General features: G+C 44.1%; 1 protein-coding gene across 1 annotated transcript in view; it reads left to right on the top strand.

Annotated features, from left to right (window-relative positions):
* Positions 1-24,575, top strand: part of LOC120386491 (RIMS-binding protein 2-like) — a 390,924-nt gene that overhangs the window by 309,675 nt on the left and 56,674 nt on the right. The window contains exons 20-22 of the mRNA XM_039505876.1: positions 6,596-6,800; positions 15,775-15,926; positions 19,098-19,174. Of these exons, the coding sequence (XP_039361810.1) occupies positions 6,596-6,800; positions 15,775-15,926; positions 19,098-19,174 (434 nt within the window). The remainder of the gene's footprint in view (positions 1-6,595; positions 6,801-15,774; positions 15,927-19,097; positions 19,175-24,575) is intronic.

Genomic DNA, 24,575 nt, shown 5'->3' with positions numbered 1-24,575 from the left:
CCAGCTTTTGCAGGTAGTAGCCAATCAGCTGGCCCATCCTAACCCCAGCCGACCAATGGCAGCAGGAGCAGGCGGGACAGGCTCAGACCCTGAGAGCCCAATTTCCCCCCAACCCAGCAGGTATGGAAGGGTGGCACGTCGTGTCCCTCCCAGACTCACAATTTACACACCCCATTCAGCAAGGTGGACATTTCACCTGCAGTGCTTGTCTGCAGTATGTCTAGCTCTGTAATCTCCATCCCACTTACACAGTGATTTAGCAAGCACAGGGAGAACTTTACTGTCAACATTTTTGAAATTAGAGATTTTCTGTTTGTTGAATCTGATTGGAAACTGGTTTTACATTTGGGCTCCTGCCCTTCCCCCACCCCCCCGCATTTTCTGGGCTGAGCAATATATATGGGGTTTCTTGTAACTTAGATTTGTGAACTGAACTGCAGAAGTAACGTCTTGCTGAGCTAGAAGTGGTGAACCTAGTCCCATTGAAGTCAATGGAAAGATTCTCATTGAGTTCAATGAGAGATGGATCAAGCCTATGGGTGAAATTCACCTCCATGCCAAGCTTAGTGCTTATGTGTGTCCTCTGTGTGGGATGAATGCTCTCCTATGTGTATAAATCCTAATGCATCAAGATAACACTATGTCTGAAGTGTAAAATGTGCTTTCTATATTTCCTAAAAACTGTCAGTGGTGTGACACTGTGTGAGTGTCTATGCCTGATGAGGTTTTTTTTAAGCCATCTTTGAACTATGACAGAATATAACAAGCTAATATTGAAGCTGATGGAAGGTATTTTTTGCCATACAGCATATAAATATCTTTAAACATAAATTTTCACATTAAAGCAAACTTGAAATCAGAACATTTTGTGCATTTGTACAAAATTCAATTTACTTTTCTAGTGATTTCCTGTATTTCCCTTGCTACTATTGGTAATTCAGCATATCTGTGATGAGTTTTCTCCATCACACCCTGGCTTCTGTTTTATCCTCCAGTGCAGAGTTTCCCAAACTTGGGACGCCGCTTGTGTAGGGAAAGCCCCTGGTGGGCCGGGCCGGTTTGTTTACCTGCCACCTCTGCAGGTCCGGCCGATCGTGGCTTCCACTGGCCACGGTTCGCTGCTCCAGGCCAATGGGAGCTGCTGGAAGTGGCGGCCAGTACGTCCCTTGGCCTGCATCACCTCCAGCAGCTCCCATTGGCCTGGAGCAGCGAACTGTGGCCAATGGGAGCCGTGATCAGCCAGACCTGCGGAGACAGCAGATAAACAAACCGGCCCGGCCCGCCAGGGGCTTTCCCTAAATAAGCGGTGTCCCAAGTTTGGGAAACACTGCTCCAATGGAATCTTCATCCTTTGCTTCCAATATTCACATTTTATTGGAGATCTACACTTTTTGAGGTTAATTGTACCTCAACACCTTTGTGGTTTGCTAATCAGTACGTATGCACTATCATATACTACTATGTATCTATGAATCAGGGTGGTTTACTCCTTGATTTATGAATCCAAAGTTTTCCAGGTTATGTCAGAAATGCACCTATCTGAGTACTTGAAAAGTGAGTATAGAATCTCTTTTCCATTTGATTCTCCAATACAGCAAAAAGTGGGGTAAAAGTCTTGTAGCCAAGTAGAAACTTCACACACCTTCCCTGTTTTTGATACATAAAGTCATCTGCATTTATGCTTAGGAAATGAATTAGAGAGACACCCATTTCAGAGGGTAGCTTAGAAAGATCTTCAAGGCCTGTTGTAAACTGCCCACTTTTGACCAAATTCTGCTCTTATTTTTATGATCTGAAACTGTATTTTCAAGAGTTCGGTTCCAATTTAGAGACCTAAATTAAATGGCCAGATTTTCAAAAGTGCTCAGAACCCAGCAGCCCCATTGGTTGTCAAAAGTAATGAACAGTTTTGAAAATATGAATATTTCATTTAGGTGCCAAAAATAGAAGCTGCTCGGTACTCAGCTCTTTTTGAAAATCTGGCCCCTATGCTTTTGAAGGAGACACACAATTACAGTGGACCACATCTTGAATATGGAAGGTGATATAAATCCTTTTGGTTATTCAGGGAGATGGGGCCATCTAAAGAGAGAATTTGGCACTAAACAAACAGTGCATGTTAGAAATCTTCCAAACGGTAAATACGTTTTATGAAAATGAAGGTACACATTGAAAGAACTCTCAGAAATCACATCACTGGGTGCTTATTTCTTCATATTATTAATCCCCACTTCCTTACTGACAAGTGTCTGCTGCTGTGACCTCTTTCCTGACAACTCTTTCAAATGTAAAGCTCTTTAACGATGAAAAGTGCTATATAAAGAACTAAGTAGCCTCCAGTTGCCACGTACTGTACAACCCCCACTTGCTCTAGGATTTCAGATCAGAGACTCTAGAAGTTTATGATCCTGCAGGTGGCTCATATCTAATAGAAGATAAAAGGCAGTCTAAACAGTGATTTATCAATATGGAATATGGCAAGTGTATCTATCTATAGTTTTTATTAGTTTTTTTTTATATTGCTGATCACTGCACAGATAAATTAGGTCTTCATAGCAAGGTCCCTAAGGGATTTCAAGAGTCTTTGGCTTTTCTCCCTTCCCTGGTACAGAAATCTCCAATGCTTTTGCTTCTTTCCTTCTCCCCCTCTCCCATGCTATGGTGGGAAAGTTTTGTCAAAGAGAAGTGTCTTGCAGCACACCCTGAAGGTGGCAAGACCCTGGTGTATGGCAGCTCATTCCACAGCCAATCCCCCTCATTGTAGAACTATTTGTCTGTGGCTGCCCCATGGTGTTGTGAACTGTATTGTCCCAGAAGAGCACAGCTGTCTTGGTGAGTGGTGGATGGAAACGTAGTCGTTGATGTAGCTGAGTCCCGACTTGTTGATGGCTCTGATGATCAGGATGAAAGCCTTGAACTATCAACAGCAGCAGATTAGGAGCGAGTGGAAGGATCGGTGCATAGGGATCAGGTGAGAAACACGTTATGCACAAGCTGGAACCTCCACGTTGATGCTACCTTGGGGATCCAGAGACAGTGAATCACAGTCCCCATCTGGCAGTAAGAGGTGAAGCTTCTTAGTGAGGCATTTTTCAATATCACTGATGCCAACTGTTCTTCTAAGCTAATTGCTGTTTTGAACAGGACCGTGAGGGTTCTCACCAATTTGAAGAACAGGAGACAGGGGACGTATGGACCCTGGCTAGTTCTTCAAAGAGTTTCTTCAGTTTTGCCCAGATTGTGTGTGAGCCAACTACTCTTCAACCAGGAGCTGCTCTCCTCTAGGCATGGTGACATCCTCATGATGGTGTTGATTGCAGCTGGGTGGTATCAATGTATTGTTGGCAGCTCAGTCTATGGCCTCTCACCACATCTTCTAGGGAGTCTCATTTCGATAGTCAAGAGGGCAGGGACAAATTAGATCCCAAAGGGTCTCCATAAACGAGGGCAATTGAGGAAGCAGAGCACTTGCCCACTACCTTACTTTTAGTCCCGTTGGAGAGGAATGACTGTACCAATGCTAGGCCTTCTATTCCAGCCTTCTCATGCAGAAAGGCCAACAGAAGAATGTGAATGACTGCATCATAAGTTGCTTAGAGGTCAAGTAGTATGAGCTTCTAGATGGGGACTCCCTCCTTGGCCATAAGGATGTCCTCTTTTAGTGATACTAGGGCTGTCTTCATGCTTTGATGTATGGCCATGTGAAATATAATGGAGGAGCATCCAGGATGTTGGCAGATGCCATGCGACGTTGGAATGTGGTTGCCAATACTGTCTGAATGATCTGGAAATGGGAAGTGAACAGCAGAGTTGTAGTAGGGGAGAATATACTCTGATTGCGGTTTTGGGGGGAAGACTGTTACATTTTTTTCAGGGAGGTTAGCATGTTTACTTCTCTGAAGAAAGTGTCGGTGTTTTCTGTTAGCAACGGGTATAGTTATAATAATGTAACTATTTCTGTGTAGCTTTTCAGTGCTATTTTATCACAGTACTGTATTTGTTTAATACCACCAGAAACATTCCTGACTTGCAGATTTCCCAGATATCTTTTCCAACAATTGTAGCTGATCCTTTAATTTCAGTAAGAACTCAGTGACCTTTGCCATTTAGCAGCCTCTTCCGAGCCATTTTATTTAGATTTGGCAGGGCAAGAGCATTAACTTAAAATCAGATCATTGTAAATGAAGTCTACATAGCTTTGCAACATACATCAGAAACCGGTAAAGAACATCAAATATTTACAGAAGTATTTTATGTTAGAATATAATCTGAATCTATATTTGCATTTGTTAGCAGATTACCAATGTGATGTTTAAAGCCATTTTGGTGTATGCCATGAACAGTCATTTTTACATAAATCTGCTCACAAATTAAGTCATGTTTAAAATATTACATATAAAATTAAAGATGGTGACATGAATGAGAAGAGTGTGTCAGTTATTTAGCTGTGTTTAAGTTATGAGTCAGAGATTATCAATGCTCAGCAAGATCTGTTTGTGTAATTTTCTGAAGGTCTATTTTAATTTCTGTAGAGATTATTTTAGTAGGATGAAATTCACCCCTGTGCAGAAGGTCCATGCAGCATTTAAATCTCCCTAAATTCCTCATAATAGGTCTTAAATGGGACTTAATTGGTGTATAGGCCTTGGGCTGAGACCTTGCACAGATCTCAATTTCATTTTGAGTTATTAATAGTCAAGCAACCAGTTGTCTAGTGTTAGAAAACGAGCACATGCAGGATTGCCAGCTCTCAGTTTTATTGCAAGTTTCATGGTACTTTTTCTACTTAAAGCAACAGCTCTGTGATCATATCAGAATATTTTCTTCCATTTAAAAAATAAAAAAAGCTTCTAGCTCTCCAGGTTGCTGAGAAAAGTTCAAAATGTGAATGCTAATGGCTCAAAGCCCAAAAGGCAAATAAAAAGAACCCCATGTTTGTTTGTTTATTTATTTTTCAATCTCATGATTTTTCAGGGACTAACTCATGATTTTTGAATACTTGGGTTAGTATACTGGAAAGCTTCAGGGTATTTCTTGCACACAGAGTTGATAACTATTCCCAAAGCTCTCCATTGGAAAGAGTGGGATTCTAGAAACCTAAATCTTTTTACTGCTGTTCCCCATTTAATTTTCTTTTCAAATTGCGTGCAGAAGCCCTACTGCCAGTTTTCAACTAATTGCTTATAAGTGGCAACGTGACAAATAGTAAAGGCTCATATTTGGGTACCCTAAGCCAACAGTGGAAGAATAAAAACTGAAAGCACTTCAGCTTTGTTTAGAACTCTTCACACTGTCTCTGTCTTTTCCAGTTATTATCTCTTGCTCCATTCAGGATACCCACATCAGCCAAATGTGTTCATATTTCTATAGCAAGATTAAACCAATTTGCATTTTATGAATTTGAAGAGATTAATTATATGTTCAGATTTGCTTGTATTTTTAGAAATACTTCATTAATGAGAAAATAATACTCCATTCTATATCAGGAAACTGGGGCATTTTAATGCATGTGTTCTTCCAGGCGGCATGTGGGGGAAACTACTGAACATTTTAAATTACTGAGTCTCATCATCAGTAGAGCCCTGGAATAAATTCCATCATTAGCCTTGCCATGAGTCATATAATTGTTTGATGCCCATAGTGAGGCATATGGATGTAATACAGCTATGGTTTTTGTGTAGAAGCTTGTAGCCGTTCAGCTGTCTTTCTCATGCACCACTTGAAAAATTCTGCTCTTCCAAAAAAAAGTTCCAGTAGCAACAATTGAATGGGGGGAAATGGATCTAATTCATAGCCAGTTTATGCTCATTAACATGGCTGTTTTACTAGGCTATGGAGGGGAAGGAGGTTAAATGGAATGCAAAGACTGTTGGTACATGATAAAACATCAGATTAGGAAATAATGCATCAGATTGTTACATAATTTCCACATAATTTCTGCTGTGTCACAGCCTGATGCCTCAGAATTAAAACAAAAAGGCAAAGCCTGCCAATTACAAAATGTTTGTGTTACTGAAGCTTATGAGTAATACTCTGTTGGCTGGTGTCTGGGTTACTTCTGGACAGTTTGGCACATCTAGTTGTGTACATTAATTTTGAAATAGAATTCAGCCAACGGCTAGACCAACATTCTGCATGAACCATCGCAGCTTTTCTATAAACATTAGTATAGCAATTAAGGAAGCTGTGATTTAATGGCTAAGGATGGGCAAACCTCAAAAAGAGATCTGGGATTTGGGGTTGGTTTGCAGAATCATTGAGAAGCTGGGCTGCTTTTCTGAATCAGCAATATTTGGGCTGAAAAATTTCACAAAGCAAGGCTTTATCTTGCAGATTTACTAGCAGTGCCACTCCTGGTCCTAACTGAAAACAGTACGAGAACAAGCTTTCTCTTGCTTGGAAATTGGTGGTGGAAAAAAATATTATATACTCCCAAAGGGTTTAACTCTAAATTTGGGGAAATGTTTAGGGGGAGGAAAAGAGGACTCCAAACTAGTTTGCCCATCCCTGCTTCTTGATACTCTCTAACAGTCTGATCTGACCAAAGCTCTCTGTGATCCCATTCAGATGCATCTCTTATGTCTTGATTGTGCAGGCCAAGGTACGAGAGCTAGAGGAGAAATGTCGGACGCAGAGCGAACAGTTTAACCTCCTCTCTAAGGAACTGGAAAAGTTTCGGCAGCAAGCTGGAAAGATTGATCTCTTGAGCAGTAACTCGGTGGCATCCTCAGATGTCCTTGGCTCCCCTAGTAAATCTCTGTCCCAGTTAATGAACGGAATAGCCACCTCCATAGGCAAAGGTAAGAACTGATACTTTTATTTGAAGGAATTTGCTGAATTAGGGGTCAAATTAAACCCTTATGTAAACAAATCCCATTGATGGCAGGAGATTGTATGTGTGAGAGAGAGCAGTATTTGGCGCTGATTCAGCTGTATGCCCTGGGGCCATTTCTGAGTAGCTTTCTGACTTCATTGGAATTACAGTGGATTTACTGAGATTTAATGTAACTGAGAGTAAAATTTGACCTAATGATCATTCCTCATTACTTGTGAAAAATCACCCCTTGGGAAGCTTGTCTTGAGTGTCAGAGATCAAGAGCAGTTCGTATCCCAGTATAGGCCACCACTTGTGTGAGGGTCCCCTGGGTGGATTGTCTGTGGGAGCTGATCACTGAACTTCTGGGTATAGATGGTCCTTGCGTTAAAGGAGCTGTCCCGCTAGCTTGGAGATAGCAGTAGACTGGGGGGGGGGGGGGGGGCAGAGACTCATCCTGACTTAGTGTTGGTTACACTTGCTTCCCCCCCCCCCCCTTTCCTTCTATGAAAGGAATCTGTAGGTAGAAAGAATTGAAAACTGAAGGTGTTCTGTGGAAAATTTCAACAAAAAAAGAAAATATTTTCTTTTTAGTCAAAATTTTCAGCAGAAAATTTGGACTTGTGAAAAAAACCACAAACCTGATTGGGGCCGGGGGGAATATTGAGGAAAGCAGACACTTTCCACAAAAAATATTAGTTTTGATGAAAACTCAGTTTATGCTTTTGAGAAGCCCTCTATGCAAATAACATCTGTTGGGTTTTTACTTTTCCCTAGAATGTTGATTATACTTAACAAGATGTGGTCAGTTTAGTGATGATGGATGGATTAAAGAGCCATTTTAGCCACAGTGAAACTTGACTGAAAATGCCCCTTTATTTTAATTTAAAAATAAGGTAAAAACAAGGTTCTAAATGAATGAATTTAATTTAAATATAAGGAAGATATGTTTAAATGGGCTCCATTCTCATTGTGCTTATACTTACAATAATAATAATAATTACCTAACTTTTATACAGTGGTTTTCTGCAATATATCTCAAAATGCTTCATAAGGGAGGTCCGTATCATTGTCTCTTTGTTTACTTTGTTCCCTTCATTGTGTTTCCCAAAGAGGCATGTTGAACTTTTGCCAGGTGACTCTTCTTTTTGCCAAAGGCGACTCCTCCTTGTGACTAGTTGAGTTTGCTCACTGCCGATTATGCATAAGCAATTTTCAAAGGCTGAGGCAGTATCATTGGTCAGGAGGGTCTCTGAGGATACTTGAAGGGACCCAGAATGTAGATTCCATCCAGCTGCCTATCAAGGCTGAAAAGTGCGGTGATTATGCATACAGTGCCTAGCACAAGAGAACCCTGGTCTTTGGATGGGGCCTGTAGGTACTATGGCAATACAAATAATAATTAAATATAATGCATAATCAGTGACATTTGTTCTCTATCATGGTCTTTCTTTCTTTCTTTCTTTCTTTCTTTCTTTCTTTCCAATTAAGGAATTGGAATGGACTGCCATTAAGTTAACAGGCCAGATGGTCAGCTGGTGTAAATCGGCATAACCTCATTGAAGGCAATGGAGCTACACCAGTTTACACCAGCAGAAGATCTGTCCCCAAACATCTCCTGACTTAGTTTGGTGGATTTTGTCACAAGGAAAACTACATACTCTAAAGGAAAGAAGAATCTGTCAGTGGAGGCATTTTCCATAATGCAAGGGAGTAAACCAGTTAAAAAGGAGGAGAAGAAAAGAAAATCAGTTCTGGACAATTGGTGTGCTGACATTTGGGGATCGATAACACCCCAAACTGTAATGTTCTTCAGGCATCACTGTGAGATACTAACATTGCAATAGAATACTCACAGCGGTTGCGTGGCTGTGAGATAATTTTTCATTGCCTTATCAGGCTTTGAGGATTCTTGAACAATTGCTTTATAATAAATATGAAGAGAAGCTGGAAAAGTAAAATAGATTTGCATTTTGTATTTCATCTTCCTGAGTTTCTAAGAAGGGGTGTGGAGGGAACCCATTTTTTATCGTCAGGAAAAGTACCGTGATTCACAAATCATTTCTCTACCACTGCAGATAAGCAACTGTATTCATCAAAGGCTGACAAACTTGATGTGAAACCAAGTCAAATGGAACAAGACGACTTTCTTTTTTCCGTTCACTTCAGTGCTTTCTTTAGAGATGGTGGGACATTGTGATTTTTTTTTAACACAGAAGAGACGTGTTTGCAATCTCACTGATTCTGCTGCATAATGGTTTATAACAGGGGTTCTCAAACTGGGGGTTGGGACCCTTCAGGGGGTCGTGAAGTTATTACATGGGGGGTTGCAAGCTGTCAGCCTCCACCCCAAACCCCGCTTCGCCTCCAGCATTTATAATGGTGTTAGATATATTAAAAAGTGTTTTTCATTTATAAGGGGTGTCGTACTCAGAGGCTTGCTATGTGAAAAGGGTCACCAGTGCAAAAGTTTGAGAACCACTGATTTATAGGCTTATGCAGTGGTGAGCTGGAGCCGGTTTGCACCGGTTCGCAAGAACCGGTTGTTAAATTTAGAAACCGGTGTAGAACCGGTTGCTAAAGAGGCAGACGGGCGGACAAACTCTGGTCTGTGGGCCACATCCGGCCCGCGGGACCATCCTGTCCGGCCTGCCTGAGCTCCCAGCTGGGGAGGCTTCCCCAGCCCCCCCCCCCCTTGGAGAGCTGCAGTGTGCTGAGCTCAGCAGCTCCTGCCGCTTTGAGCGGCATGGTAAGGGGGCCAGGCCGGGGCTGGGAGGAGGGGTTAGCAGGGCCGCCCATGGGAGGGGGGAAAGTGGGGCAATTTGTCGACCCCCGCTGGATCAATCGCTGCCTGCCAATCCGGCAGGTATTGTAGACATACCCTTAATTAATCATCAGAATCCCCTTGGCAGATACGCAAGGTTCAGTTTAAATCTTTAAAATCTGTTTAAATAGACCCCAAATGTTCCAATAAGCAACTAAACTTTTGGGGGCCTAACTAAGTCAGACTCTCCCAACTTCTTGATGTTTGCTGATCACTAATTGAAATGGAAAAGAACAACATGTCTTCAAATGAAACTTTGAAAATATAGCCTGGTTCTCCCTCCAGTCAGTAAAGGCCCTATCCTGCAAAAGTTTACTCACATCCTATTCACACATGGGTCTACTCAAGTGAGCAACAGTGAGTCTTAAATTTGGACCAATACTCACACCTGGTGTAAATCCATTGCTATCAATAAGTTGTGCTGAGTATTGATTTGGTCCATAATATTTAAGCAAGCGGACAGCATTGTTAACTGTTGAAATCAGCCAGTTCACCGTAATAGTGGTGTTCTCATCAAGCTCTCAGAATTAGGGGCAGAATTTTTTTATTGTTTCCTGGGTAGGAGAGAACACGAGAACAGCTTTCAAAACAGAGCAAATGTCAGAAACAAGACCAGGTACCAGGGGTGTTTTAATGTTCTTTCCCCAGTCATACAGTGTAGTCCATAATTGATCAGTCAATAGTAATGTATGGTAAGTAGGATGGAAGGTGTAATTGGTTCATGACCAGCCACTTTATGTATGATCAGCTTTAATTGTGTCCTGAGACCTTTAAATGAAGGAATCGGCAGCATTTCCTTGTCTTGGAAGATCATTCTTGAAACTTCCTCCACTGGTCAGTTGCCAGCCATGACAAAATTTGTGCCTTATGTATATGAGGCTTCCAGCAGCAGGAAAGTTTAGTTTCGTGTTTAGTAACTAAGGTATTATGGGTCTGGTGCTACTCCTACTGATGTCAAGGGAAAAAAAACATTGACTTCAATGGGCATAGGACTAGACCCATAATGCCTTAGCTCCAAACAGCCTATACAAGAGCTCTTGGTGAGAAGGTTGATGTATTTTGGAACTTGATACATGCATTCAGGTTCTTTTATCCAACAAAAAAAAGGTAGCTCAGCTGGCAAGACAAATCAAGCTGAAGAGACAGGCTTTGATGTTCTGAGTGAAGTTCCACTCCCCTGCTTTTGTGCCTGTCGGGTGGCACTGACATGGGGGAGTCCACATCAGGGATAGAGCTGGGATGACTGGCTCCTAAACCTCCCTTCCCAGAGCACAGGGGCATATAGGGGCTAGCAAAAAAAGTAGCTGGAGCATGATGCACTCCAGCAATCCCCAGCTAGTAGGAGCTGGTGCAGGTTAGAACAGCCCTTAGAACCAGAAAGTCATAAGTTGCTCCCTAATGCTGCCCACACCCCTCCCTCTTCCATCCACTGTAATGTGGACTCAGCAAAAAAAAATTGACCCTAAGAGAAAACAATGACTGGAGGAAGGGGGCGAGGGGAAATTCAGTTGAATTACATAACCTACAGCCAGACTATCAGGAAGTTGGAACCCTTTTTTCACTCTAAAGTTTATATTATCAAAACACTGATGTTCCTTACAGGGCTGGCTCCAGTGTTTTTGCTGCCCCAAGCGGCAGGAAAAAAAAGAAGAAAAAAGCCGCGATTGGCGGCAGCTCTACCGCCGTCGCGTCATTCTTCGGGGGCAATTCGGCGGCTGGTCCTTCCCTCCAACAGGGACTGAGGGGCTCGCCGCCGAAGAGCCGGAGGTGCCGCCCCTTTCCGTTGGCCGCCCCAAGCACCTGCTTGCTGCGCTGGTGCTTGGAGCCGGCCCTGGTTCCTTGGTATCCTTATTACCTGTGTTTTAGCACCAGGCATTACATAGTATCATACTAATATTAGACTTGCAAGCCTCCTGACAGGAAATAGCTGTTGAAAATGTGGTACCACTTACGGTTTTCACACCTTTCCATGCCTATTTGCTGTTGTTATACCAATTCATTCAAAACAGTCTGCACTTCAGAAAGGATCCCAAGTCATGGATTCAGAATGATGCATTCTGCTATGAGAAGCCCCTGGGAAAGGTCCTTTGTGTTGCGTAGCCTTTAACTAGAGCTGTTTGGAACACTTTTGCTGAAATGTTCTGTGAAATACACATTTTTTTCAGGAAGGGGTTGGGGGTTTTGGGATGAGGCAGTGCAGGGGAAGGTGGGAGACAGATTATTTCTAGCTGTGGGATTAGGGCACTGGCCTGGGATGTGGGAGACCCAGGATCACATCTCTACTCTCCCTGATTGGGAGTGATCTGATATGAAAAACTGCGGAGAATCAGGCAGAGCAGTGACTTCAACCAGGATTTTCCACAACCCAGGCTAATATCCTCCCCTCCAGGAGACATATACACACTGTTGTTCTCCAGTGAATTCTGTCATTAATCCTTATCATTATTACTGTTACTTTTCAGATACTAGGCTGAGGGGAAGGATGTATGTATTCCTAGTCTCCAATGAATTCATAAATGGAGAAGCATCCATATAGGACCAGAAACTCCTGGTATTTATTGTGGTGCAAACCAAGTGAAGCCACTGGCATTGCACCAGAGTGAGAAGAGAATTTAACGTGCAATCCCAAGATATTCTGATTGTAAAATTAGTTTTAGTTACAGATGCAGAATTATGTTACTGTACCTATGCATACTTAATCCAAAGGGGCTGGCTTTTTCTATAGAACTCCAAGAGCAAGAGATTTCAAGAGGCTTACAACATATTTCATATACGGGTTTCAATTTGCCTTTTTGCTAAAATGGTGATTGTTATTAGTGACGTCGTTTGCACTTACAGTAGCTTTTTATAAAATCTCTGCTGAAGTGAAAAAAACATAAAACAACAGGTCTACATGGTTGTTGGAATTTGGACAAATTGAGACACTTTATTTAAAAATAAATAATCACCACCTTAAACAGCAGCAACAACAACAACAAGAAAGAATGATTTCTATTGTGCAAAGTCCCAGTAGCTAACAACTAACAATCTACACTGTAGCTAGCCCATAGTCCGAGATGGAAGACGCCCTGTCGGGCTAAGAGCACGGGGAGGAGGGATTTCTTCAGGAGCAGCTGCTGTCATTTCACAAACTCTTGCATAGGGAGTTAACAGCTGATGGCACTTGTTAGAGGAAGGGAGAAATGATCTTGCAGATGTAGCTGAATGAGAAGGGGGAATTGAGAGGGAAGTGACATTTCAGGAAGCAGGGAATCAGATTTGGAAACCCAATCCATCTTGAATGGTTGGAATTGCTGCTGAAGTGTCCTCCTATGCCACTTTGCACTTACCTAGGTAGGAAAACATCATTGTCCCCATTTAGGTGGGGCAAATGAGACACAGAAGGGGTAGGAGTGATTTGCCCAAGGTCATACACCAAATCAGTATCAGAAGTAGGATTAAAACTCAGGCCTCTTGACTCTCAGGCGCATGCCTAATCCAATATACTGAAGTGAACTCAAGGCAAGTTACTTAATTTCTTTCTATTCGCCTCTTTCTAAAATTGAGTAGTAATTCTTCTCTTTTCTCCCCCTCCCCCCACCCACCACATTCAGTCACTTGCTCAGTCCTGTCACTTCTTCCTCTCTGTTACCAAAACCCACATTACCTTCCTGTCCCTCATGGCTAAAATCCTTGTCCAGGCCTCGATCATCTTTTGCCTTGACTGTTGTGATCTTTCCTCTTCTCTTACCTCCCTGCTTCTCACCTCTCCAGTCTGTCCAAAATGTAGCTGCTAATGTTCTCTGCTGCTTCAACCACATTAGCTGCATTTGCATCTCTCTCTTCTCTACTGCATCAAAGTCAAGCACCATGTCCTGATTTTCACAGCCCCCATAATTTAGCTCCCCCCTTAATCTTGGCACTTATTCCCACCTCCCCTGTTTACTCCCTCTCTTTCTCTCTGCTTTTCCCAGTCCTTTTGCCTTTTATCTCATGCTTCCATGCTCAGTCTTGGACCTTCTATCATGCTGCTCATTGTTCTCTCCTGCTGAGCACCCTCTCTCCCGCTTCATATATCTCCTTAAAACATACTCCTTCCAACGTCCCTTCCTGAGTTCCCCATCAATTCCTATGACATGAACAGTGTTCCAGGATCTTGCTTTTGTGTTGTTCTATCTGATCTAATGTAGGCTCAGATTCTGGCCAGTCCTCTGTATGGGGAACACAGCAAAGGGTAGGGTGTCGAAGGAACTTTCCATTCTGGTGCCTAGGAAGAACTCACACTGCAGTGGATATAACAAAACCGAGGAAAATCCAATAGACATGAGCCTCAGAACTGGTTTCCTTTTAATATATTGTAGCAGTTGGAGCAATTATCTGTAGACTCTAGAATGACAGTCTGGTGTGGCAAATGCATTAACAGTGAACGGAAGGAACCAAATTAGCTGCAGGTTTCTGAAAGGGGATTGTTATTCTATTAAAAGTATGAGAGAAATTCCAAAAATAAAAAATGTACCCTTTGCCAGTGTGGAGATTGCTGCAAGCAGGGCTGGTTGCAATAAATCTTTTGTATGGCCTTGTATATTTCCCTGTGGTTAATGTGCTTAAGCTGCTGTGCTATAAAATTAAAGTGGTGCAGAGAGAACGAATCAAGTTGGACCAAGGAACATACTAAAAAACCCTCTGACGATGTCTTTTAGGAGCTCATCCTCCTCTGCGGTACAGTTGATGAGTCTCAGTGGCATGTAACGGGGAAGCAGGCACTTCAAGAACAAAACACCACATTTCAAACTCCTAGCGCAATTGGAGGGGAGCAGCCGACCTCACACGTGACCAGGACTTGAAAATAAGAGCATGGACTAGTTGTATTAAAAAGAGAGGAGAGGAAGGCTGAGAAATCTGATTGTGGCAGCAGTGCCGCAAATTGTTTGCTGTGGTTTTGCTACAGCTGCTGCTGCTTCAGATATAATTAGCCCCAGATTGCTATTTCCTGCTTTCTTACTTGTGGTTCCAGAGGAGTAGTGTGACTGGTGAAGGAAAACGTAGGGCAGCATTTTATATTCCATGTTTACCAATCCCCCTTGCAGCCTTGAGAAGCACATTTTTTAAAACCATATTTCACAAGCCTTTAGGGATTGATCCTGGGAATACGAAGTACTCTTAATGTCTACTATAGTCACTAGGAGTTCAGGCTGCTTAGCATCTTGCAGGATCGGGTCTCTTATTCCTTTAATGGTATGGTGTATTTTATCTTTTATTGGCAAAATTTTTATAATCAGAAAAAAATGTTCAAAGTGTCTCCAGAATTTTCTCCTTTTTTCCTTAATATGGCTCCTGCATTTTTTAGAAAATTTAATGATTGTGTTTGTGACTTAGAATATGGGCTGTTGAACAAGAAACCCCAATTCTAATTCTACTCTGCCACTGATATACCATGTAGCACTGGGCAAGACACTTACCCGACATTGTTACCTGATCTGCAGAATGGAGATGGTAGGACTTGGTTGTTCTCTGGCAGTGAAAAGATCTTAAATTGGGTATATATTTTCACTTAGGTTAAGGCCCTTTGCACGTCCACAGTGACGTAAAAGTGCCTTATTGTAAATGAGGATTAGGACCAGTACTGCATACCTATCTCCCTACAGGGTATTGAGCATTAATTAGTTAAAACTTTTTAATGCAAGTGCTAAGCTAAATATTATTATTGCCAATAAATAGACAGTATTTACAAGCAGGCTTGGTTTTTTTTCATGCCAACATGAAAAATAATCTTAGCATGTGTGTGAAACTCCTAGAACACGTAGTCATCTCATATAGTAACCTTTTCTCTTTTCCAACTGGTTGGTAAAAATTGGGAGATGATTCATGTTTATTTGCTCCTTAGCTCTGATCTTGACATTAAAATGTCTTCACATTCCCCATAATTGTCCATTAGAAGTTTTTCGGGACTTTTAATCCACTGAACAGGTACAGAATGGGAGGTGGCAATGGATGCTTGCTCTGTGCTACCCTTTGTCATCCCCTCTCTGGAGAGGCCATTAATAGGGGTCAGATGGTTGTTCACACCCTGTGACGCATTCAGCATATGATGCCTCTGCTGTGACTGTCAACTACGTTGCCACTTTGTACCAATTGTTGTGTTTTTATTTACGGGTAGGTAACGAAAGCCCCTCTGGAAGTCGTTGTGTGATTTCGGAGTTTATACGACCCCTGCAGATATCTGGTGACAAACCAGAACAGTTGTCCGTCAAACCTACGTTTCTGTCCAGGTCAAGATCCAGCAGCCCAAGATGCAGATTTGATTCAGACGTGAGTCTTTTTAAGTTGGTGACATTGGGAATGTGTTTGATCGGCTAGAGACTTCCTTCTTCAATGGGACAGGTGTGCTACACCTCAGTGTTTAACTGTACTTCTGAAGAGTCAAGGGCTGGGATTTTCAAAAGGACCCAAGTGATTTGGGAGCATAAATAATGGGACTATTGTGCATCTAAATCACATAGGGGGTTGAAAATCCCACCTAGGAAACCTGACTGTCTTGCATTCTGGTCTTTTGCTTAGTTTGTTTATTTAGTCCTTGTGAAATGTATCACATTTTTGTCAATCTTTTTTGTGCCCATTAGTGGTGCTAGATTGACATAAATCTTCTATCCACAGGACAGATAATGCATCTGTAAGAGCAGTATTCCACCCGATGCCCTGCCAATGTGCCTCAGCTCTGTTCCAGAAAGGCCACTTCTAGGTGTGAGAAGTGGATCATTCTCTTTGACCTGTTCTTTGCTTGGTTTTCATGATGTGGAAATCCACTCATTAGTAACTGGAATGATATCGCCACCTGGATCAGTTTCTAGGGTACCATTCTTAGCTGAATTTGAACCTGTAAACTGGAGAATCCCCTCAGCCATTCAGCTTCCTAACATATCTGCATTTATTTCCAGTTTTGGAAAAATTCAGCAGAGATGTTGACAATATTTTATTATTGCTAATCTTTGCACATCTCAGGACTAGCAGGAGGAAATCCACTGAAACACCATTCAAGTTCTTCAGTGTACTTGATTATGACTCCTTTTCCTTCATCTCGTCATGTGCACAGTCTCAACACCCACAAACAAAACTCCTGTAGACTTGAATAAGGATGAAACCCAAACGCCTCTTGTAGAAATGTTATAGGGTTCTATAAAAATGCTCTTAAATCCCAATCAAATTTAATAGAGATTAAGGTCCTATCTATAGGTTTCTTTAACCAGGCTATAGAATTCTATCAGTGGGATCTCATTATCTATTAAAAACATATATGAGATGATTTAAAAAAAAATCCATTAAATTCTGTAAGACTGTTCCATGAAGGCAAACAGAACTAGAAAACAATGAGTATTGTAATGATATTTTATTGGATACAGTCCTGATTTTTCCCTCTGTCAAACATTTTAAAAGTAAATAGCCTGAAATTGTGTTCAGATGCTGTGGCTATAACATAGGGATTGTTGATGAACTCCCAGGAAGTTGATTGCATCAAAATGCTTGTGAACATCACTAAAAATCAAAGTGTAATACAGGATATTCTACAAAAGAATTAGATTCCTACTAGCTTCTACTAATGTGCCACTCAATATCCACATCTCGGCGTCTGTTGACCAAGAAACACATACAGATAAACTCTTAATACCATTACTGGGAGGTGTGAGTATCCACTGCTTGATGAATAGGCTGCATCAAGAGCAGTGAAGCCAAAAAAGGCAGCATAGCAACCAAATTTAAGGAAGCAGAACTAACAGCACAGAACAGAACAAGTGCATGTCAAATTTAATCCTCTTCTATTATTTTTCAGTTGTCTCTCACTGAGAACGTCAAGCAGTTTTTAACTGAATTGCTCATTGTTTGCCTTTCTAAGTGTAATTATGTGGTACCTACATACCTCTCACATACACATGTAAGTTTAGTTACAGACCAAGGTACCATATCCAGTATCCAAGGAGAAAAGTATATAAATTACACCTTAAGGAAATCAGCCTTTGAAATATAAAATCTGAGAGTGGTACTTGCTGTTGTAATTTCTGACATCAAAAGGGAGCACAGTCCATTCCACAAAGACATCCCCACAACTTCCATGATTGTTAGTAAGAATACTGGCTCTGCTCCTAGGGTAATCATTATCGGCTCAGTTGTGAGCCCAGCTGTACACATCTATTCAGGGAGTCAGGGGACATAAGGAGCCTTCATACACCACTGTACAGGCTATGCACATCACCAGTGCCAACTGCTACTCCCATTCCCATATGGTGAGCGACGAGTAGGCAGGCAAGCATGGGGAGTGTCCGGAGTCTTGGTTGTGCCCACCAAGAGAGCAGCCCATGCCCCAGAGCCAGCGCAGAGAAGAAAGTTACATGCACCGGCCTTTTTGCTGGAGCATATTGCTTCATAACTGTAACTTGGGAGCAGGAGGAACTAGAGTGAGACTCCAAATCACAGTCTGGTGCCTGCCGGTCTCCTGGATTATAGGGTTACCATTGAGCCCCATGAAAGCTTCCCTGCTTGCTACTGTTTTAAGGAGAAGTTGCTATCTCAGTTCTCCTAGAGGTGTCTAGCATATTGTAAAACAGAGGACAGTGAGAAATGTATCCCTCCTTACGAACAGTGCCCAGCATCGAGCAGGAGAGACAGAGTTTTTATTGCTTCAGTACACTGAATTTCAAGAATGTATCTGATGCAGATCCAAAATACACGGGACCTGTTTATGTTGACTCAGCAGTACAGTTTAATCACTAGGTTTTCTACTCATTAATTCATGGTGGAGTCAAAATTATGGCTTTGCTATATTGTGCTGCATTAAGCATCATGGTGAATTCAGAGCTAATATGTGTTTCCACTGGGTTAGTGGAGCAGATGGAATTCAGCAGACGGGGACTGGTTTGGGAGAGTTTTATTTGGTGTGATTCTTCAGCTAATACTGGTCACAATTTTAAAAAAATCAATGTTTGCCTACAGTTACAAGTCAGTGGTATCTAAGGTACTACAGTTATTTCCTATTCTAACTATAGGGTATCATTATGAGCTAACTGTGTAAATGTTGACATTTTAATGGCAGCAAACACTGTACACAATGCTAGGTGAATCATTTACAGTAAGTCATCTTGGGACTAACTTGCTGAAGTTTTAATTAAAATCAAACAGCACACTTTGGATAAATTACTGTTCATTGTTAGTACACCTCTACCCTGATATAACGCGACCCGATATAACACGAATTTGGATATAACGCGGTAAAGCAGTGCTCCAGGGGGGAGGGGAGACGGGGATTTTTTAGCTCCTGAGGACAGCGTTATATCGAGGTAGAGGTGTATACATATTTCTAAATAAAAATGAATTGCCGAAAACCTATATCCGACTGTTTCGTGTCATCTGAAGTGTTTTGTATGTGTTGCATGTACTCAGGCTAACAATGGGTGCAACAGTATAAATCCTATTGTCTTTATTTCTTTACAGATGGATAATGAATGGAATTCCAATACCTCAAAACAAAGATATTCTGGGAAAGTCCATCTTTGCATCGCCCGTTATAGGTAACATAAACAGCTAGGGGGAAAAGAAAATATAATTCCAAAATTGTGGAGGGTTTCACTTTTTTTTCTTTTTTTTGGCAGATGTAGTTAATGTCCAGACCCCGGCCTTTTCATATACAACGCTAAGTAAAGGGGCGATTCACAGTGGGGTTCAGGGAAATGAACGAAATCCTAACCACACCCTACTTCCACAGCCTGGGCAAATGCTGTGCCCCACCCTCCATGCAAATGGGTTTGGCTGCTAAATTTGCATCCACAAGGCCCCTCCCGTATTCATCCTCAAGCAACTTCATGATTACAGTGGATGGAGCTCCCCTGTGCAAATACAAAGCACAGCTGTGTGGTTCACAAAGAGTGCAGGCTTTCCGCATCCTAACCCTCCCTCTTGCACAGTGGAACTATGCAGCTTTTTTCATTGCCTTTTGGGTTGTACATGTCTGCAGACAGATGGGAGCAGGGTTTGCACCCAGGTCATTCTCTGGCCAGCTGGCCTGGGAAAAGGAGGTCAGAGAAGAGCAAACAACATTTGTCAGAAGGGATCCTGCTAATCAGTGTCTTTCTCAGTGTATAAATAGCTTCAGATCAGCAAAGGGTAGTCTCAGAATGTAAATGATAACATTCTACATTAATTCAGGCTCTGTGTCTGACCATTACAGAAAGGTTTTCCATAGAGACACAAGCCTAATCTTTTAGAAGTGCTTTCTCTGCTTCAGCTTCCTTCCTTTCTGAGGGGAGCAGTGACTGCAAATCAGAGTGTACACCTGGAATCTTCAGTGCCAGCAGATGGCATGGGAGCTCCTGTGAAAGTGTGGTTTGTCTGCTGACTGATCTGGGTATGTTGAGCCCACTGGCACTCAGTTACTCCTGTGGGAATTCTGCACCCCTGTGTGTGTGCAGAATTCATCTCCTTTGCAGATTTCTTTGCTTCCCCAAAGAAAAATGACTTTCTGACAGGGAAGCAATATGCCCAGTGGTCTGTGATGGGATGTTAGATGGGTTGGGATCTGAGTTACTACAGAGAATTCTTTCCTGGGTGCTGGCTGGTGAGTCTTGCCCACATGCTCAGGGTTTAACTGATCGCCATATTTGGGGTCGGGAAGGAATTTTCCTCCAGGGCAGATTGGCAGAGGCCCAGGAGGTTTTTCGCCTTCCTCTGCAGCATGGGGCATGGGTCACTTGCTGGAGGATTCTCTGCAGCTTGAGGTCTTCAAACTGCAATTTGGGGACTTCAATAACTCAGGCATAGGCTAGGGGTTTGTTATAGAAGTGGATGGGTGAGATTCTGTGGCCTGCGTTGTACAGGAGGTCAGACTAGATGATCATAATGGTCCCTTCTGACCTTAAAGTCTATGAGTCTATGAGTGGTCATGCACCACTCCCCAGCAATGTGGGTGCCTTGTCTCAGGCACTCGGAGCAGCCAGTGGAGTGGTAAATCACTGGGAAGGAGGATGCCCCGGCCAGTGGCTCCTACCCTGTGCCAGGCTCACCTACTAGTCCTGGCTGGGCTGGGAAGGATGCAGCTTCCTCTTCCCCTGCAAGGAGCGGCCAGCAGGCCCATGGACAGCAATTCCAGGGCCAGGGCCATCCCTGGGGGGCAGGGCCCAGGGTGGAAGTGACGAATGCATCACTTCCGGGACTGACCGCCTGGCCCATGGGGCCCCCTAAAGCGCGGGGGCCAGAGGAGTCGCGCGTGCCTAGGAGCCCTGCAGCTTGCCAGGGCGATTTAAAGGGCCCCAGGGCTCCTGGTTGCTGCTACTGTGGAAATGGTGGTGGCCGGGGGCCTCCAGGCCCTTTTAAATCAGCCAGGCCCCTGGGCAACTGCCCCCTTTGCCCCCTCCCCCCATCGGCGGGCCTGCTGGCCAGGGCTGGTTCAGACCCACCCCCAGAAACCTGTCCGGCTGCAGGAAGTGCTGTACCCCTCCCTCCCTCCCCTACTTCCTCAACCGTGGGGGGAGAGTCACTAAACAGGGAGCTGCTCCCCTATCTCACCCCCTGCACCCAGAACCCCCCACACTGACACCCCTGAACCCAAACCCACATCCTGACAAGCCTCACCCTCTGCATCTGGAGCCCCCCTGCACCTAGGACCCCCCACCGAACCCCACATCCCTGCATCTGGATCCCACCCCTGCACCCAGACCGCACCCCACACTCGAGCCCCCACCCCACCAAGCCTCACCCCACCTGCACCTGGACCACCCACACTCTCCACCAAGCCAGCACCCAGACCTGCACCCTACCAAGTCAGCACCTGGACCCCCCTGCTGAGCCCCACCACCTTCCCCTAGATCCCCCTGCAGAGTCTCATTGTGTCTGCACCCAGAACCGCCCCCCAATGAGCCCCTGTTCATCCAGATCTCCCTCGCACCCAGACACCCCACCAAGCTGCCCGCACCCAGATTGCCCCACACATTACCCTGTCACCCCACATCTGGTTCTCCCTACACTAAGCCCCTCCATACTTGGATCCTGCTCAGTGGAGCCTTCCTGCCTACATCTAGTGTGATTGGCACGGAGGGGCAGGGCCCCAGGGTGTTTCTGGGATAGCCCTGGTCCTTGCACTGTGTCAGGGTCAGGTGCCACTTTACCACCGAGTCCAGTTCCGGGGGTGGGGGATGCAGGGTGATCTCCTACCTCTGTGCAGTCGGTGGCTTGTGCTCCCCCTGGCCGTGCTGGAGCCTCCACATTTATTTATTAACAAATAACATTTGCAGAATTTTAAAATATTGTGTGCACATGTTTAATTTTTTTGGCGCAGAATGCCATCGGGAGTGCCACTCCCCGATACTGCAAATCTCAGTAATCAAAGTGTTTTAATACTAAATTTAAGTCTTAATTTCCCCAGAATTAACCTGGCTAGCAAAGAGGGGGAGTCATGCCAGTCTCAGTCCCGTTACAGTGTAATATTCAGTGCACTGCAGAGTTTAGGTGACAGTGCAGAGCCCAGAGGAAGGCAGAGATCAAACTCAGTTTCTCTAGAGGAACATGATTTTATTTCTGCAACAAGTACTATAAAGCTCACCCAACTGAAGAAAGTTCCTAAACAAACCAGGATGAAACTAAAAGATTATTAATTGATTCATTAAATGCCTTATATATCAACTTTAAGTGGCTGCAGTCACACTTGAAGAGCTGGTAGAAAAAGAACAGCTGAAGATTGCTTTCTTTGTAGGCTTTAAAAAACTAACGCACCCAAACCTTTTATTGTAGGCAACAGTGCACTTTTCATTTATGCTAGATTTAAAATAATGCACTTTCCATTGGCTTTTAACATGTCGAACACGCAAGTCTAACATGGTATGTTCAACATACCCAGAACATTTACTTTCAACGTGGACAATATTTTTTTTTTAAAGGAAAACGAACAAACCAGAAAATTGTATTTGTTGTAAATGCCAAAACGAAAAAAAAGGGGGTGGGGGGACCACAACATCTCCCAGTGCTAGAGAGGCAGCACGGTGCTGTGGTTAAAGGAGAGGAACTGGGAATCAGGAGACCTAGAACCTGATCATGGTTCTGACACCTCCTCACTGTGTGACTTTAGGCAGGACCAGAATCCCTGTGGCCCTCACTTTCCTTATATGTATAAATGTGATGATACTTGCCTACCTCATCAGAAAGGGACTGAATGGACTCTTCCATCAATGCATGTGAGATGCTTTCCTGATCCACAGGTGGAAGGTGCGGAAGTCCAGCACATGGCCTATGCCTCTCTTAAATCCCACTGCCCTTTTTAGTGGACCTCTGCACAGGGGTGAATTTCAACTCCTGTGTGGAGTATTCTTAGTATTATACAACTTCCTATGCCTGTTAGTTGCTTCTCATTGATGATGTTTTTATTATAGATCAAATATTATTCTAGTGGCATTAAAAGATACACTCCAGCTTATTTACAGTGCACAGAGCTATTTCAAGGCAATTAAACACACCCGTGTACTTAAATGAAGCAAAACTTAATAACTTAACAGCTGCGAAAGTATAATCAGTGTATGCTTCCCATGCAATTTCAGTCAGCAAGTAAACTTGTGGCTGTATTTTGCTACTAGCACATCAAAATGTCTTCATTTCAAGAGCCAGGAGTCAATATGGTGCCCATGGAAATGTGACTTTTTTATAGCCTGTGCCATTTTCCTGTGAGCAAAGCGCAAGTAATGTTTATATTGCATTAGCAATGTTGGCTACAAAATAAGAGGGATTTGTCCAGGGAAGGGAGGGGGAGAGAGGAAATCTTGCACATTTAAATTGGCTCACAAACCCATCAGAGTACCACCATAGGTGGTCAGAGTTTTCATTAAACATTAATGAGGTGAGAGTCATTAAATACAATTATTGGCATGAGTGTTTGTGTAAAATAAACAATAAATAGCATAAAGTAAGTAGGGTTACATACGTCCGTATTTTCCCGGACATGTCTGGCTTTTTAGCTGTTAAATTGCCGTCCAGGAGGAATTTTTAAATATCTAAAAACGTCCGGGAAAATACGGACGTATGGTAACCCTAGCATGGGAGCTGCGGAGTGGGGTTTGCAGGCGCCGGCAGCGCACAGAGATCCCTCCGCTCCTCCTCCCCCCGACCCGACGAGCCAGAGGGACCTGCCAGGGGACAAAGTAAGGAGTCCTGGTGGTGCTTACCTGGGGAGGCTCCCGGGAAACATCCAACAGGTCCCTCTGGCTCCTAGGGTCGGGTCAGAGGAGGAGGGGGCACAGAGGTGGAGAGGGTCTCTGCGTGCTGCACCGGCTGCCTCCTGCCCAATCAGAGCTGCGGGGGCAGGGCTTGCAGGTGCCGGCAGAAGGCAGAGAGCCCTCAGTCCCCCCCCCTGACCCGACCTGACCCGACCCGACCCTAGGAGCCAGAGGGACCTGCCGGATGCTTCCTGGGAGTCAGTGGCTGGCTGGCGGGCAGGTGGGTGAGGAGGCGAGTGGTGAGGGAGCCAGTGGCTGCTGGGCGGGTGGGGTGAAAATGCGAGTGGCAAGGGAGCCAGCGGGTGGGCGGGTGAGGAGGCAAATGGCGGGTGGTGAGGATGAAGAGCCGAGCAGCGAGCCAGCGGTGGGCAGGAGGGTGAGGACGCAAGTGGCGAGGGAGCCAGTGGCTGGCGGGTGGATGAGGAGGCAGTTGGCAGATGGGGAGGCTGAAGAGGCGAGCGGCGAGGGAGCCAGTGGCTGGCGGGCGGGTGAGGAGGCACTTGGCAGATGGGGAGGCTGAAGAGGCGAGCGGCGAGGGAGCCAGTGGCTGGCGGGCGGATGAGGAGGCAGTTGGCAGATGGGGAGGCTGAAGAGGCGAGCGGCGAGGGAGCCAGTGGCTGGCGGGCGGATGAGGAGGCAGTTGGCAGATGGGGAGGCTGAAGAGGCGGCGAGGGAGCCAGTGGCTGGCGGGCGGGTGAGGAGGCAATTGGCAGATGGG

The sequence above is a fragment of the Mauremys reevesii genome, linkage group 18, assembly GCF_016161935.1.
Source record: "Mauremys reevesii isolate NIE-2019 linkage group 18, ASM1616193v1, whole genome shotgun sequence".
NCBI lineage: Eukaryota > Metazoa > Chordata > Testudines > Geoemydidae > Mauremys > Mauremys reevesii.
Note: the sequence above shows the minus strand (reverse complement) of the source record. Positions and strands in the feature narration are given on the sequence as shown.